Source organism: Salmo salar, chromosome ssa01, assembly GCF_905237065.1.
Source record: "Salmo salar chromosome ssa01, Ssal_v3.1, whole genome shotgun sequence".
Classification (NCBI taxonomy): Eukaryota; Metazoa; Chordata; class Actinopteri; order Salmoniformes; family Salmonidae; genus Salmo; species Salmo salar.
In genome coordinates this window covers 65,566,443-65,582,781 of record NC_059442.1, presented here as the reverse complement: position 1 = coordinate 65,582,781, position 16,339 = coordinate 65,566,443, and the positions used below count along the sequence as shown (strand labels likewise).

General features: G+C 39.3%; 1 protein-coding gene across 1 annotated transcript in view; it reads right to left on the bottom strand.

Moving 5' to 3' along the window:
- Nucleotides 1–739: 739 nt before the first annotated feature.
- LOC106607400 (inhibitory synaptic factor 2A-like) overlaps nucleotides 740–16,339 on the bottom strand; it is a 30,307-nt gene continuing 14,707 nt past the window's right edge. The window contains exon 4 of the mRNA XM_014204329.2: nucleotides 740–3,236. Within this exon, the coding sequence (XP_014059804.2) occupies nucleotides 3,053–3,236 (184 nt within the window). The 3' untranslated portion in view covers nucleotides 740–3,052. The remainder of the gene's footprint in view (nucleotides 3,237–16,339) is intronic.

Here is a 16,339-nt window from a genome sequence, read left to right as displayed (position 1 = left end):
CACAAGGTCCTTTGCTGTTGTTCTGTGATTGATTTGCACTTTTCGCACCAAAGTATGTTCATCTCTAGGAGACAGAATGCGTCTCCTTCCTGAGCGGTGTGATGGCTACCTGGTCCCATGGTGTAATATTGTTTGTACAGATGAGCGCGGTACCTTCAGGAGTTTGGAAATTGCTCCCAAGGATGAACCAGACTTGGGAGCAATTTATTTTCTGAGGTCTTGACTGATTTCTTTTGATTTTCCCATGATGTCAAGCAAAGAGGCCCTGAGTTTGAAGGTAGGCCTTGAAATACATCCACAGGTACACCTCCAATTGACTCAAATGATGTCAATTAGCCTATCAGAAGCTTCTAAAGCCATGACATAATTTTCCGTAATTTTCCAAGCTGTTCAAAGGCACAGTCAACTTAGTGTATGTAAACTTCTGACCCACTGGAATTGTGATACAGTGAATTATAAGTGAAATAATCTGTCTGTAAACAATTGTTGGAAAAATTACTTTTGTCATGCACAAAGTAGATGTCCTAACCGACTTGCCAAAACTATAGTTTGTTAACAAGAAATTTGTGGAGTGGTTGAAAAACGAGTTTTAATGACTCCAACCTAAGTGTATGTAAACTTCCGACTTCAACTGTATGTTCCGTCAACATTGTGTTGTATTATATTGTCACTGCCTTGCAATTCACATAGTATACCTTAGAATAATGTCAGCACACCTCTTATAATTATATTGGTTTTATTGAAAATGCATTTGTTTTAAGGTAAAAACAGTATAAAATGCATAATATTGCAAATCAATGAATTGCACTTCCTTAATGTATAGCTATGTGTCTGTCCTTCAATATGCTACAAATGTAGGATCTTAATTTGATCACTGTTTTGTTGCGGAGAACTTTCCTGCACAGCAAGAAATTTACACTTTTTGTGTATTTGAGGTTTAAAAAGGCTTCTAAAGTTTGTAATATCCACTTTAAAATGTCAGACTTGATTTGCCCTAATGAAAAATCTATCAACTCCTACAAAAATGTTTATTAATTATAATCCACATAATAATTCACATTGCCTGTTTCTGCAGGTGTATTTTCCTTCAGTAGCAAACTTGCTCAAATTAAGTTCCTACATCTGTACAGTAATATTGAAGGACTTGGTAACCCAGTCAAGAAGAACAAATGTGTGATTGAATCACTTGTTGTCAGTGTGACATTTTTTATGTGAGATTGAAATTATTATCCATAAATATTAGGTGCAATAAGTGGATGTTTTAAGTTGCTACATCAAATGAATCCATCTGATCCAAAGTCACTATTCGTCAAAGGCCTAGAAATATAAAGATTGAATACCCTACATGCTTATGTATACTGTAAATAGCCCTTCTTAATTGTTGTAAGTTCAGTGCATGGATTGCTTCTTCTGGGTCGTGAGTTGATTTCACCCCTAATGTAATCATATAGGAGATAGTAATCAAAAGTGTTTGGTGCTGATCAATGTTAATCAAAATTATTGGTGAGTTGCAGAATTATAGCATTTGTGAAGGACCATATGTTCTGTGATGATGATCAGTTGAGCCAAGTGAGTTAGAATTAAGCAATAAGGCCATTATACCACGGCTAAGGGCTGTTCTTTACACACAACGCAACGCGGAGTGTCTGGATACAGCCCTTAGTCGTGGTACATTGGCCATAAACCACGAAGCCCCGAGGTGCCTTATTGCTATTATAAACTGGTTACCAACCTAATAAGAGCAGTAAAAATAAATGTTTTGTCATACCCGTGGTATAGGGTCTGATATACCACGGCTGTCAGCCGATCAGCATTCAGGGCTCGAACCACCCAGTTTATAATGTGAAATGCATATTCCAGAGAGAATAGTGATGCATTTCGTCTTGTCCTTACAGTACATTTCCTTTCTGTGGGTTAGAGTAAGTTAGTGAGATGTTAATCTGTGTGTAAGTGAAAGGCAATGACAGCTTTGTGCATGTAAATTGATAAAGAAGTGTCAAAACCATGCTTACTTTTTCAACTGAAATTCAATAAAAAGCTCTTAAGGTATTTTCATAAAATAGTCTGCTGCATGTTGAATAACACAGTAATAAGAAACTTTAATATGTTATATAATATAATCAACAAACTTTAATATGTTAAAATAAGTCTATCTTTTTTCTATATGCAATAGTCAAAGCTTGGATTCAACCCCTATTTCTGCACATTGATGGATTAGAACAGCTTCGAGGAGAACTATAACCTTGACTATATCCTGTTTCTAAAAAACAAAACAGTCTAGGATCCCATATATCGCAATCTTCCTTTACATACTCCTGAAGTGCATGTCTGTGTGCAGAGAAAGAGAAAGAGAGAGAGCGAGACAGACAGATAAAGGAAAAGAGAGAAAGGGAAAGAAAGGGGAGAGAGAGTAACTGGGCTCTCTCAAGACTGGAGAGAAGAGGCAAGAAGGGTTCATGTAGAGTCGGTTCACTAATATAGTGTAATGTACTGTATATAACTTCTTCTTCCATGATGTTCTCAGCCTCCAAATGTTTGTGCTTTTCCAACAGGCTGATGTATGATTAAAGTAGCTTTTCAGAGAAACAGGCCTTCCACATGGTGATTCCTCTTCTGGTCAAGCAGAGACCAAAAAGGTGTGCCATTGGAAATAATTTTAAAAAAGTGAGAGAAACATTTGCCGAGTAAATAAATAATATCCATCTTCATATTTTGGGCTACATTTCATGATGACAAAAATATATCCAGTCTCACTATGTAGTTCTGCTAACCTTTAGTCAGGGTATAAATTGACCTTCTCCAGTTTTGAACCAAAAACTGAAGGCTTGGCAGACTCTAAACCTCCATGAGCTAAGATTGTTTAAAAAAAATCCCCCATTGATTTCTAGTGCAGTTCCAACTTAGAATCCTGATTTAGATGATTTACTGTTATCTGATCATCCATTTCCTGGAGCAGAACATCTACTGTTGTGATAGATCCCTTTGAGGGAAGATAGTAGATGTGTAAAAACAGATCCAAAGGGCCATTCCAAAAGCCAAGGTCTTCCCTAAGTTAAAGGAACCAGAGTTTCCAGCGACCATGCTTTTTGGACTCTGTCTTGGACTTGCGTTTGGGGGTTGAGGTGAACACCTCATGGGGGTAAGGCAGAGCAGGGTATTGAGAGTTGTCCAAGGGGCACAGTCTCTTAATCAGGGGCTGTAACTTGTCCTCCTGCTGCTTGAAGTCCAGCTCCACACTGCAACACAAACAACACAATCACATTGAGTTAACACAATAACATATAATAAAACACAATCTTAAATTATAGCATACAATGATGTTCTGGACAATTCTGTGCTTCCAACTTTGTGGCAACAGTTTGCGGAAGGTCCTTTCCTGTTTGGAGAAGGTCCTTTCCTGTTTCAGCATGACAATGGCCCTGTGCACAAAGCAAGATCCACACAGAAATGGTTTGTTGAGATAGGTGGGAAGAACTTGACTGGCCTGCACAGAGCCCTGACCTCAACCCCATCAAACACCTTTGGGATGAATTGGAATGCCGACTGTGAGCCAGGCCTAAACACCCAACATCAGTGCCCGACCTCACTAATGCTCTTGTGGCTGAATGGAAGCAAGTCCCCGCAGCAATGTTCCAGCATCTAATGGAAAGCCTTCCCAGAAGAGTGTAGGCTGTTATAGCATTAAAGGCAGGACCAACTCCATATTAATGCCAATGATTTTGGAATGAGATGTTCAGCAGGTGTCCTCATACTCCCCAATTAAGGTGCCACAATGTTCTGTGATATTTTCCTTCTCTTAGAGACGGAAAATACTAGAATTTGAAGCTACTGTGGAAAGATGGTTCAATCCTTTTTCGTTTTAGCTTTTAGAGTACCAGGATTTAAGAGATTGAATAACATTCAAACCAGTCTTAATTGTAGGTATCACAAATTGAACATGAATGAAGCAGCTCAAATATGAACCATGACTCTGCACAATGTGGTACATTGGATTTTGATCCCATAAAAGTGATTTTAAGTTAATAATATGATTCAGGAGTACTGCCAATTCGCCGGCATTCAATTTGTCCGTTTATAATCCAGGGCAGTCGCTAGCCATAGGCTCCAGATGGATTGTTTGGGGAGTGCACAGTACAGTCTGATAATTCTCATAGCACCGCAAATCATTTCCTCTAACACTGAAATTTACATTTTACATTTACATTTTAGTAATTTAGCAGATGCTCTTTTCCAGAGCGACTTACAGTAGTGAATACATACATTTCATTTAATTTCATGCATTTTTTTGTTGTTGTACTGGCCCCCCGTGGGAATTGGACCCACAACCCTGGCGTTGCAAACACCATGCTCTACCAACTGAGCCACAGGGAAGACCATGTGTACTGGGTGTGATATCAGACTAATGTATATAAAAAGTATGAACATCTGTATGTTTCAGTGCATAGTGAAGGGTATTCCCTAACATGATACAGTATGTCCATCTAGTAGTTGGGATGTGGGTCATTTCTGATGTCTGATTTCCTCATCCTCTGCTTTTATCCCTGGCTGCCATCATCCGATTCCATTCGGGCACTGAGACTAAATCTCTAACTGCTGGGAGAACCACAGAGCTTTATCCCAACCAAATGAAATCATTCACAACCCGAGCTGGCCCAGACGTACTACATCTATAGCTATTGATTAACTTAATCTATTTATTTACGTATTATCATTGGCATGTGTAATAAATATGGAAAATACTACTTTGGAATGAGTAAAGTATGATTCATACTGTCATACCTGACTGCCAATTTAATACATGTTGATAAAAAATATTTCCCCCGAAGTCATTATATTTTCCAGGCCTCTGCAATTGAATCAAAAATATCCATTCTCTGAAGATTGCAATGTTTGGTTGTACAGTACTAGAAGCAACAGTAGAAATAGTACCAGTAGCAGAAAGTTTCGTTTTCCAACAGGCAAGTAACATTAACCTTATCACACAATGTTGTCTAAGACTGACCTTATTTATCATTGATAAATTGTTTTATTGAAAGCGTACAACAATTTGAAGTGGCATATTTTTGCCAGTCAAACAGATGGAAGTTAAAGAGGAGCCAAACCTTCTGAAATTACATTAACACCCTCCAAGGTCAAACATAAGTTTACACAGTGTAGGCAGACAGATGGATGTACAATGCCCTGTTCAGCCCTTTTCACAATCACCGGCATGACAGGCAGTCCAATTAGTTTTCTGAAGGAGATGCTCTGCTCAAAAATGACAGAATGAATCTTAGGAAGTGTCCTTACCCTTAAGATAAGTGTCAGTTATTCAACTCTATGACAACCTTCAGAGAAAATGATACATGGTGCCAGACAAGAATTTGGCGGTGCTGAAGATTGAATCAATCAATAAAGGTCTGATTACAGGAATATAAACGTGACTATAAATACAATCTTGAATATATACAGGTAGTTAATACTTGAACTTTTCCCCCAAAACAGAATTGTGAAATGATGAGCACTTCAATGACGTAGTATGTGCCAGCACATACTGTACCTCTGTTTTTGGTTGTCGAGATTTTACATCGGTCAGTTGCTTCTTACTTCCATCAAGATTGAATTGCCACAACTTTGAAATGAGTTGCACGCTTTGTATATGTACAGAAGACGTCCTCTTATTACCCAGTATTTCTAGAGCCATTGTGAAAGCTCAGCATTTCAGGGCTCTTGTTGATGCCAAGCTTTCGCTAGAAAACAGCACAAAGCACAACAGCGCAGCACAGTATGGAATGGTCTTGGCACTTATTAAGCAATGAATCACTTGGCAGAGAGCTGCAATTACTGTATGCTGTGGACAATTGGCTCATCAGGGAGCCCGAGGCACACTGTACTGTGCGGGTGGCCCTGGGGAGTAGGTGACTAAGTAAACAAAGACCACAGATCTCAGATCATCTCATTGCCAACAGATTGGGACAGCTAGAGATGGGGTATAGCATTTTCAATTATTCACAAGCAGATTAATCATCTGTTTAGCTACGGTCTGTGAATAGCTGTGTGTGTGATCATTGGTGCCTGATTGTTTAGCTGTGATCCCGGTGGAGTGAACATTGTTTAATGATTGTTCTTCATAGGAGGGTGGTGATAGCAGATGTTGTCTCCTACATGCTCTCACTGTCCTCCTTCTCTGGTTGGTTTCTAAATCTATAATGTTGATGGTTTGGTACCACATTACTTTAGTATTACTGTAGGTTTTATTCTGATAATCTGCTAAATGAAGATGTAAATGTTCTCAATATTTTCTCCCCTTCCCATATCCCCTCCAGAATACAGTATATTATACAATGCTCCTTATCTGTCTTTCCTTCTGGGCTACCGACATGAATTGTGCAGCCCCCCCCCCCAAAAAAAAAATATATAAAAAAATCTAACTAATATACTTCAATTGCCTACATTTATTTATTTAAATCACCACAGTACAAATGACTCACTTGGAACCACTGAACATATTAATATTTGACTGACAAGGTGCCATTTTGATAGTACTTTCTTTGTTAAAATGTCAGCTAAGGTCCAGCTCTATTTAATGGTTGACTGCCTTACAGTAACACAGTCATGTGCACACAGAATGACAGACACATACTTTATTGAACACATCGATACTACAAGCTCTCTCAACACCAATGAAACTACTGCATCTTTGCTAAAAGCAGGGGGCATACACGCTAACCTAATTAGCTACTTGCTCTTAAGAGTAATTATATAACATCTTCATTAAACCCAACTCATACAAGCAGGAACTGCATTAGCACTGATTTGTGAAGTCATTATTAGCCTCAAATTAGCCTTATAAAAAATCTCCGCAAACAAGATTCAACCCTCACCTTCTTTTTGAATCCTGATTCTTGTTCCCATGTTATGCATTATGAACTAGTAACTAGTAACTAGAACTAGTAACCAAATCCGTGTGGGTGTGCATCAGAAATCAGGCTTTTCATCTGTGCTCCCCTAGCATGGAATATGGGCAAAGAACCTGTACTGTTTACTGTTGATGTTACTGCAGAGCCATACTAAGTAGTCTAAGGGATCTATTCAATTCGTATCGCGGAAGTTCAGTGTTACAGCGTGATTGAAATTTAAAGGCAATGTTGCCGAATTGGCGGCGACTGCATTCATGGTGCAGTCAGAAATGACCTTTACATTTCTATTGCGCAATCTGTAACACTTCAGTGATACAGACTGAATAGAGCCCTAAGCTCCAGAAGGACATTAGCATGGCTGGGAACTGTATAGAGCAGAGGTTAGACACTCTGGGCCATAATCTCTACGTCCACTGTTTTCTCAGGGTTTTTTTGCATTTGTTTCCCCAGCCTGCTTTTCAATGGGATGTGATGTGACTACAGCAGTGAGGCATTTATGCTCTCTCTCATCTCCCTCCCTCTCCATCCCCCCTGTCCCTCTCTCTGCTCTGTTTGTATCAGTAGCAGTGATGCACTGGATGCTGCAGTATACAAAGGGGAGGGGCTGGGAGTGTCGGGCGGGAGTTGAATTCTGGGTAGGGCTTGTAGATTGACTACCTCAGCTCAACTAGGCACCTGCAGGAGCCCAAGACTTGGATTGATTAGCCATATTGGAACTGACTTGCTGTTCGGAATTAGAGGCCACATCTCTGCTGCTGCTAATCTTGGCAATGAGCAGTTACTGTCCAAGTTTGAGGAATAATTGGCCTTTTGGTTCAGACTTTTTTTTAGTTTGGCTCTTTTTAATTCTGCTCACTGTACCCAGGCCAGCTCATTAAGTGGAAGCAAAGAATGGTGTGCCCAGCAAGGTGATTATTGCTGGCTGCCCTATCAGCACTATGAGTCACCACCACAGGCCCTGGCAGGAATAGGCCTGTCATAACAAAGAATGGCCTACTCAAACCGCTACTGTTTGTCCATTTTAGGTTGAATATCTATTTGTATTCACATAGCTAGCGCTGAAAGTCACAGTCATAACGTAACAGTTCAAGAAATCAACAAAAATCCCAGAAAATAAATAATAGTAAAAATGAATGGCTAAACATAAAGTATACACTGTAACATGTGAAGTAGATAAAATGAATGATATAAGAAAATGGTAAACACTCGTAGAAAGAATCATCATTCGCCTTGTAGACTTTAAAAATATATATTGGAGGATTGGGTGTGACGCTCAATCCAGTCTGTAAATCAGCAAGATGGAGTAAGGGGATACTGCAGAGAAAAAAACAAACTAAGACCATTTGCAAAGTTTTTTGATATATTTACTGCCCATTTCGCTGGCAGAGACAGATAGCACTTGATAGATGGTCGTCTTGCTTTCATTTCCCAAGTCCTATTCAAGGACAGTCAAAAAAACGCAGAGGCACACAATTTAGGAGCTGAAAAACCTATTGAACACAGATGGAATGATAATCATTTCCTTTGTATGCATTCCACAGGCCTTTTTCTAATAACAAAATGAATCATTTGCATAGACTTTTCATGGAACGGCTGTGTTTAGGTTACATCCTGGCACTTCCAGTGGAAAATGTATTTTCCTTTTTAGGGATTGAGAGCTATCTATTGATAATCTCAAGTTTTGAGCATAATTATCATGCATTCTAGACCTGGGTCAGTGTAAAGCTGTTGTCTCTCTGATCAGTGCATTAATAAAGATACAAATATTTTTGTCTCTATCAAAGCAGTTTTCCTTCTCTGCCCTTTATCCTTCCTGGCTGTATATTGTTTAGCTTAGTCCTTGTTTGTTTGATTTATGTATCTCTGTCCCAATAGTGTTTATGGTGTGATGTACTCTAAGTCATCTGCAGTGTTGGTAAACAGTATATTATTTGCTTCCTTTCACGTGACCTTGTGACTTAAATCAAACACCACTTCAGGCTTTCACTTACAATCAACCTCTACTGAAGCAAAGCTATTCATAATTCATGTAACATCTTTACATATCTCCAACCAAGGTTCATGAATAAATGAGCAAAGTGTGTAGATATGTTTATCCCCTCTTATATTCCCGGAATTACAAGTGTTTTTCAACACATCGTTTGTTCTTTTAGTTAGTACATACACTCCACATACCCAAAGGACTTTAGGCTGCCTACATACATAGAGTATTACCCACGTATAAGCCTATATCCTGTATCTGTTCTGTTTTTTCCTGTTATGACATGCATTCTAGTATTACTGTGGAAACTGTGTTTATTTTAAGTAATCCCATAATGATATCACACCAAATGCATAGCATCACAAATAAGAAGGAGCATTCTTATTGAATCATTGTGAGACATCAACGGCTGTAATCACTTTGTTAGCACACAACGGCTCATACATTAACTAATTAGATTACATAGGTTGTAAATCAGGAAGACTACACGAAGCAATGTGACTCATAGCAGCATTTATGGTAGGAATTGAATCATTTCAAATCCTCTTTCATACCATACTAGTCTTCAGTTAGATACTGTACTAGCAAATGTGATTTGTCACATTAGTTATCTCAGATTATAGATCATCACTTAAGAAGATGGAACATATTGCTCATGAGACTACGTTGCAAGAAAAAACACATCATTACATTAATCATTCCTGCATGTCAATTTCCTTACTCTGACACCATGGCTGTTACATGATGCATTATTTACGCACGCCGCAAGAGAACAGGGCTGATGTCACGACTTCCGCCGAAGTCCCTCTCTTTGCTCGGGCGGCGTTCGGCAGTCGACGTCACCGGCCTTCTAGCCATTGCCGATCCACTTTTCATTTTCCTTTTTGTTTTGTCTTTGTTTTACACACCTGGTTTCAATTCCCCAATTACATGTTCATTATTTAACCTCTGTTTTCCCCATGGTTTTTGTGCGTGTTTATTCGTTGTGAAGTGGTCAGTACTTCTGTGAGCTGGTGTGTTTCCCAGTGTGGAATTTATTGGTGGTTTATTTCGAGTAAAGTTGCGTTTTTACTCAGTTCTGTGTCCTGCGCCTGACTTCGTCCGACCCGCTACACACTGACTCTTTACAGCTGAACAAAATTAGAGGCTTTGACTGGATAAGAACATTCATTGATTAGGTACTGATTAGGTTAACTCAGGTTAAGATAGAGATTAACTTCTAGTTTAATTTATTAGGATCCCCATGAGCTATTGCACATGCAGCAGCTACTCTTCCTGGGGTCCATATACAGTGCATTTGGAAAGTATTCAGAACCCTTGACTTTTTCCACATTTTGTTACGTTACAGCCTTATTCTAAAATGTATTAAATACATTTTTTGCCCTCACCAATCTGCACAGAATACCACATAATGACAGAGAAAAAACAGGTTTTTAGACATTTTTGCTAATTTATAAAAATAAAAAACATATACCTTATTTACAGAAGTATTCAGACCCTTTGCTATAAGACACAAAATTAAATTTAGGTGCATCCTGTTTCCATTGATCATACTTGAGATGTTTCTACAACTTGATTGGAGTCCACATGTGGTAAATTCAATTAATTGGACATGATTTGGAAAGGCACACACCTGTCTATATAAGGTCCCACAGTTGACAGTGCATGTCAGAGCAAAAACCAAGCCATGAGGTCGAAGGAATTGTCCGTAGAGCTCCGAAACAGGATTGTGTCGAGGCATAGATCTAAGGAAGGGTACCAAAACAATTCTGCAGCATTGAAGGTCCCCAAGAAGACAGTGGCCTCCATCATTCTTAAATGGAAGAAGTTTGGAACCGCCAAGATTCTTCATAAAGCTGGCCGCCCGGCCAAACTGTGCAATCGAGGGAGAAGGGCCTTGATTAGGGAGGTGACCATGAACCCAATGATCACTCTGAAAGAGCTCCAGTTCCTCTGTGGAGATGGGAGAACCTTCCAGAAGGTCAACCCTCTCTGCAGCACTCCACCAATCACACCTTTTCAGTAGAGTGGCCAGACGTAAGCCTCACCTCAGTGAAAGGCACATGACAGCCCGCTTGGAGTTGTCCAAAAGGCATCTAAAGGACTCAAGATTCTCTGGTCTGATGAAACCAAGATTAAACTATTTGGCCTGAATTCCAAGTATCACGTCTGGAGGAACCGTGGCACCATCCCTACGGTGAAGCATGGTGGTGGTAGAATCATGCTGTGGGGATGTTTTTTAGTGGCAGACACTGGGAGACAAGTCGGGATCGAGGGAAAGATGAACGGAGCAAAGTACAGAGAGATCCTTGATGAAAATCTGCTCCAGAGCGCTCGGGACCCCACACCGGCTGTCACGAGTCATGAAGGCCTACAAATTCCAGATGACCGTTTAGTCACAGTAATTAGGCTTCTCCAAGGTCTGATGCTGATGCTGGTCATTAGTAGCCTACCAAACTTGCTAAATGCCTGGTACTCTGATTAGATTTTTGATTACATTTGTATTGCTGTCAGAGTGATTAGAGGGACAATTGAGTGCTAACACTTCATGAGAGCCAATGACCTCATGTTGAGCAACATTTCTATAGGCAATTGTGCGCGAAAACAGAGTGATGGCGTCTACTAAACAGAGAAGGATCCCATCAGCTTTCTATAGACATACAATACTTACTTCTCAACTTTCCTAATATTAAGCAAATTGCTTATATTTACAACAGGAGTATAGCCTACCTGGCTGGCATGAAAATGAACCACGGGAAAAGCATCCTCCATTCGCTTTTTAAGTGCGTTGATGCCAATGTTTCGATACAGGTGCATGATAATGGTCCATTCTAATTCAAAACAAATTTCACACATATATTATTTAGTATTCACTACCATTCAAAAGTTTGGGGTCACTTAGAAATGTCCTAGTTTTTGAAAGAAAAGCAAAAGACTAGGTGAGTATCTGAAGCATCAGCATTTGTGGATTCGATTACAGGCTCAAAATGGTCAGAAACAAAGAACTTTCTTCTGAAACTCGTCAGTCTATTCTTGTTCTGAGAAATGAAGGCTATTCCATGCGAGAAATTACCAAGAAACTGAAGATCTCGTACAACGCTGTGTACTACTCCCTTTACAGAATAGCACAAACTGGCACTAACCAGAATAGAAAGAGAAGTGGGAGGCCCCGGTGCACAACTGAGCAAGAGGACAAGTACATTAGAGTGTCTAGTTTGAGAAATAGACGCCTCACAAGTCCTCAACTGACAGCTTCATTAAATAGTACCCGCAAAACACTAGTCTCAACATCAACAGTGAAGAGGCGACTAGGCAGAGTTCTTTTGTCCAGCGTCTGTGTTAATTTGCCCATCTTAATCTTTTATTTTTATTGGCCAGTCTGAGATATGGCTTTTTCTTTGCAACTCCGCCTAGAAGGCCTGCATCCTGGAGTCACCTCTTCACTGTTGCCGTTGAGACTGGTGTTTTGTGGGTACAATTTAATGAAGCTGTGTAGAGTGTGCAGTCATTAGCATACATTGTCATTATAGTTTCTTGTAAGACAAGTGGCAAATCATTTGTAAAAAAAAAAATAGAGAAGTGTAACAACCCAAGGCAACTGCCCTGAGGGATACTGTACTGTACATATCTGATGCTAGAGAAGCTTCCATTGAAGAATACTCTCTGAGTTCTAATGGATAAGTAACTTTCCAACCATGTGATAACAGGTGATGTAAAGCCATAACAAGTTTGTTTATTCAGTAACAAATTATGGTCAATAACATCTAAGGCTGCACTGAAAGGCTGCACTGAAATCTAATAATACAGATCCAACTATCATCTTGTTAATTTGAGAGTCACTTGAGTCAGTGCAGTACAAGTTGCGTGTGCTTCACTATATACATGCTGAAAGTCAGTAGTTAACTTGTTCTTTGAAAAACAGAATTGTATTTGTTCTCCATCAGTTTACGGAGAACATGCAGCAAACTGACTGCTAGGCTGTTAGAGCCCAGTAAAGGGGGCTTTATTATTTTTAGGCAGTGGAATTACTTTAGCTTCCTTCCAAGCCTGTGGACACACACACTCCTTTTGTTTAAAGACATGGTAAATAGTGGTGGCAATACAGTCTGCTACCATTCTACGTTAGCTCAACCATCCCGTGGAAGGGACACCGATCCCGAAGAAGTTTTTAAATATTAGAGCTTCAATATACAAATATGATGGTTCACTGTCAAATGTTGTCATTTCATTTCTCAGTTTATCGACTTTACCATTGAAATAGTAATTGAAATGATTTGCTATATCAAAAGGTTTGTTATTATTAACGACCCATCAACTTAAATGTATAATGGAGATGAATTTGGTTTTCTGCCCAAATTATAACTTAAGCTGCTCTAGTGTCTTTTCCATAGTTTTTTTATGCCATTTATCTTGTTATTGGAATATAATTTCTTAATTTTTTATTACGTTTAGTCATAACATTTCTCAATTGACAGTATGTCAACCAATCAGCTGAGCAGCCTGACATGTTGAGCACCATTTTTTGCATAATTTATTTGAGCAATACCATTTTTGAATCCATCATTGATCCAGGGGGTTCTAACAGTTTTCACAGTTAGTTTCTTAACAGGTACATGTTTGTCATCAATTGGCAAGAACATTTTTACAAATACTCCAAGTGCTGCATCTAGATTCTCCTCCTTATTTATACAAATCAGAAAGGCATAAATATCTTCAACAAACGATTCCTGATAAAACAATAATGTATGATCTCTTACAAATAACCTTAGCCCTGCCCTTTTTACTTTGGCTTTCCTTGTTATTGCCACAATGCTATGGTCATTACAGCCAATGGGAACTGATATTGCTTTGGAACAAAACTCTGCAGCATTAGTAAATATATGATCAATATACAGTTGAAGTCGTAAGTTTACATACACCTTAGCCAAATACATTTAAACTCAGTTTTTCACAATTCCTGACATTTAATCCTAGTAAAAAGTCCCTGTCTTAAGTCAGTTAGGATCATCACTTTATTTTAAGAATGTGAAATGTCACAATAATAGTAGAGAGAATGATTTAATTCAGCTTTTATTTCTTTCATCACATTCCTAGTGGGTCAAAAGTTGACATACACTCAATTAGTACTTGGTAGCATTGCCTTTAAATTGTTTAACTTGGGTCAAACATTTCGGGGAGCCTTCCACAAGCTTCCAACAATAAGTTGGGTGAATTTTGACCCATTCCTCCCGACAGAGCTGGTGTAACTGAGTCAGGTTTGTAGGCCTCCTTGCTCGCACACACCTTTTCAGTTCTGCCCACAAATTTTCTATAGGACTGAGGTCAGGGCTTTGTGATGGCCACTCCAATACCTTAACTTTGTTGTCCTCTGCCATTTTGACACAACTTTGGAAGTATGCTTGGGGTCATTGTCCATTTGGAAGACCCATTTGCGACCAAGCTTTAACTTCCTGACTGATGTCTTGAGATGTTGCTTCAATATATCCACGTAATTTTTCTACCTCATGATGCCATCTATTTTGTGAAGTGCACCAGTCCCTCCTGCAGCAAAGCACCCCCACAAGATGATGCTGCCACCCCGTATTTCACGGTTGGGATGGTGTTCTTCGGCTTGCAAGCCTCCCCCTTTTTCATCCAAACATAACGATGGTCATTATGGCCAAACAGTTCTATTTTTGTTTCATCAGACAAGAGGACATTTCTCCAAAAAGTACGATCTTTGTCCCAATGTGCAGTTGCAAACCGTAGTCTGGCTTTTTATGGCAGTTTTGGAGCAGTGACTTCTTCCTTGCTGAGCGGCCTTTCAGGTTATGTCGATATAGGACTCGTTTTACTGTGGATATAGATACTTTTGTACCTGTTTCCTCTAGCGTCCTCACAAGGTCCTTTGCTGTTGTTCTGGGATTGTTTTGCACTTTTTGCACCAAAGTACGTTCATCTCTAGGAGACAGAATGCGTCTCCTTCCTGAGCGGTATGACGGCTGCGTGGTCCCATGGTGTTTATACTTGGGTACTATTGTTTGTACAGATTAACGTGGTACCTTCAGCCGTTTGGAAATTGCTCCCAAGGATGAACCAGACTTATGGAGGTCTACAATCTTTTTTCTGAGGTCTTGGCTGATTTCTTTTGATTTTCCCATGATGTCAAGCAAAGAGACACTGAGTTTGAAGGTAGGCCTTGAAATACATCCACAGGTGCACCTCCAGTTGACTCAAATGACGTCAATTAGCCGCCTATCAGAAGCTTCTAAAGCCATGACATCATGTTCAGGAATTTTCCAAGCTGTTTAAAGGCACAGTCAACTTAGTGTATGTAAACTTCTGACCCACTGTTATTGTGATACAGTGAATTATAAGTGAAATAATCTGTCTGTAAACAATTGTTGGAAAAATGACTTGTGTCATGCACAAAGTAGATGTCCTAACCGACTTGCCAAAACCATAGCTTGTTAACATGAAACTTGCGGAGTGGTTGAAAAACGAGTTTTAATGACTCCAACCTAAGTGTATGTAAACTTCCGACTTCAACTGTAAGTGGGTGTCACAGAACCATTACTATTGATATACATTCTAGTTGGTTGAGTGATAACCTGGGTCATGTTCCAGTCATTAGTCCCGGTAAGAAGCTTCCTGTTGAGAGGACAACTAGATGATAACCAGTCAGTGTTCAGGTCACTCTGTTAGCATTAGAAACCTTATGTAACATCTAATATCAACTCCAGTAATTGGGGACTAGACTAGAGTCTATACCTGGTCAAATTATTTAGAAGTTCTCTTCGCCAAAGTAAAACAAATGCATGCTGTTTTGTCATTGGATAAAGTGGATGTACTTAAGCATGAGTTGTTTACTAAGATGATGATAATGAGTGCAAAAAATGGACATGAAAATATTTGTTGAAATTGGTTCACTTTTTTAATTTAGATCTCTGCTATAGCAGTCCCTGTTATGGTGTTTATTTGCGACTCAGTGACATCACAAACCCCGCTATCTGATGTTTTCCCCTGTGAGAAGCAGCTTGCTGAATGGAAGGTGCTTGCTGGCACACTAGGGTACAAAAACAACTAACATCTTGATGGTGACAAACTTTGGAGGCTCAGTACCATGATTCAGATGGGATGCTTCAGTATATTCTGTAATATTGTATATTGTTTCAATTGGAGTCGATCTCTGAGATGGATGTTTTTATTCTTGTCTCTGAAGGCAAAGTTACAGTGAAGGAATTAGACTCTTGGGAAAAATGGAGTCACAGTGTGAACGTATTTGCAACCTGCCTGAGGATCATTTATATCTCTCAGACGAGTGGAGAAGTCAGAACATCTATAGTTTTCTTTCTTTCTTTTATTACCTTCAACAATGACAATGTTATATCTGCACAACCTGTATCTAGAAATTAAACTCAATTTGCTGCTTCTAATTCAGCGTATGTGTTAATTCCTTTCTACATTCACTACATTCCTC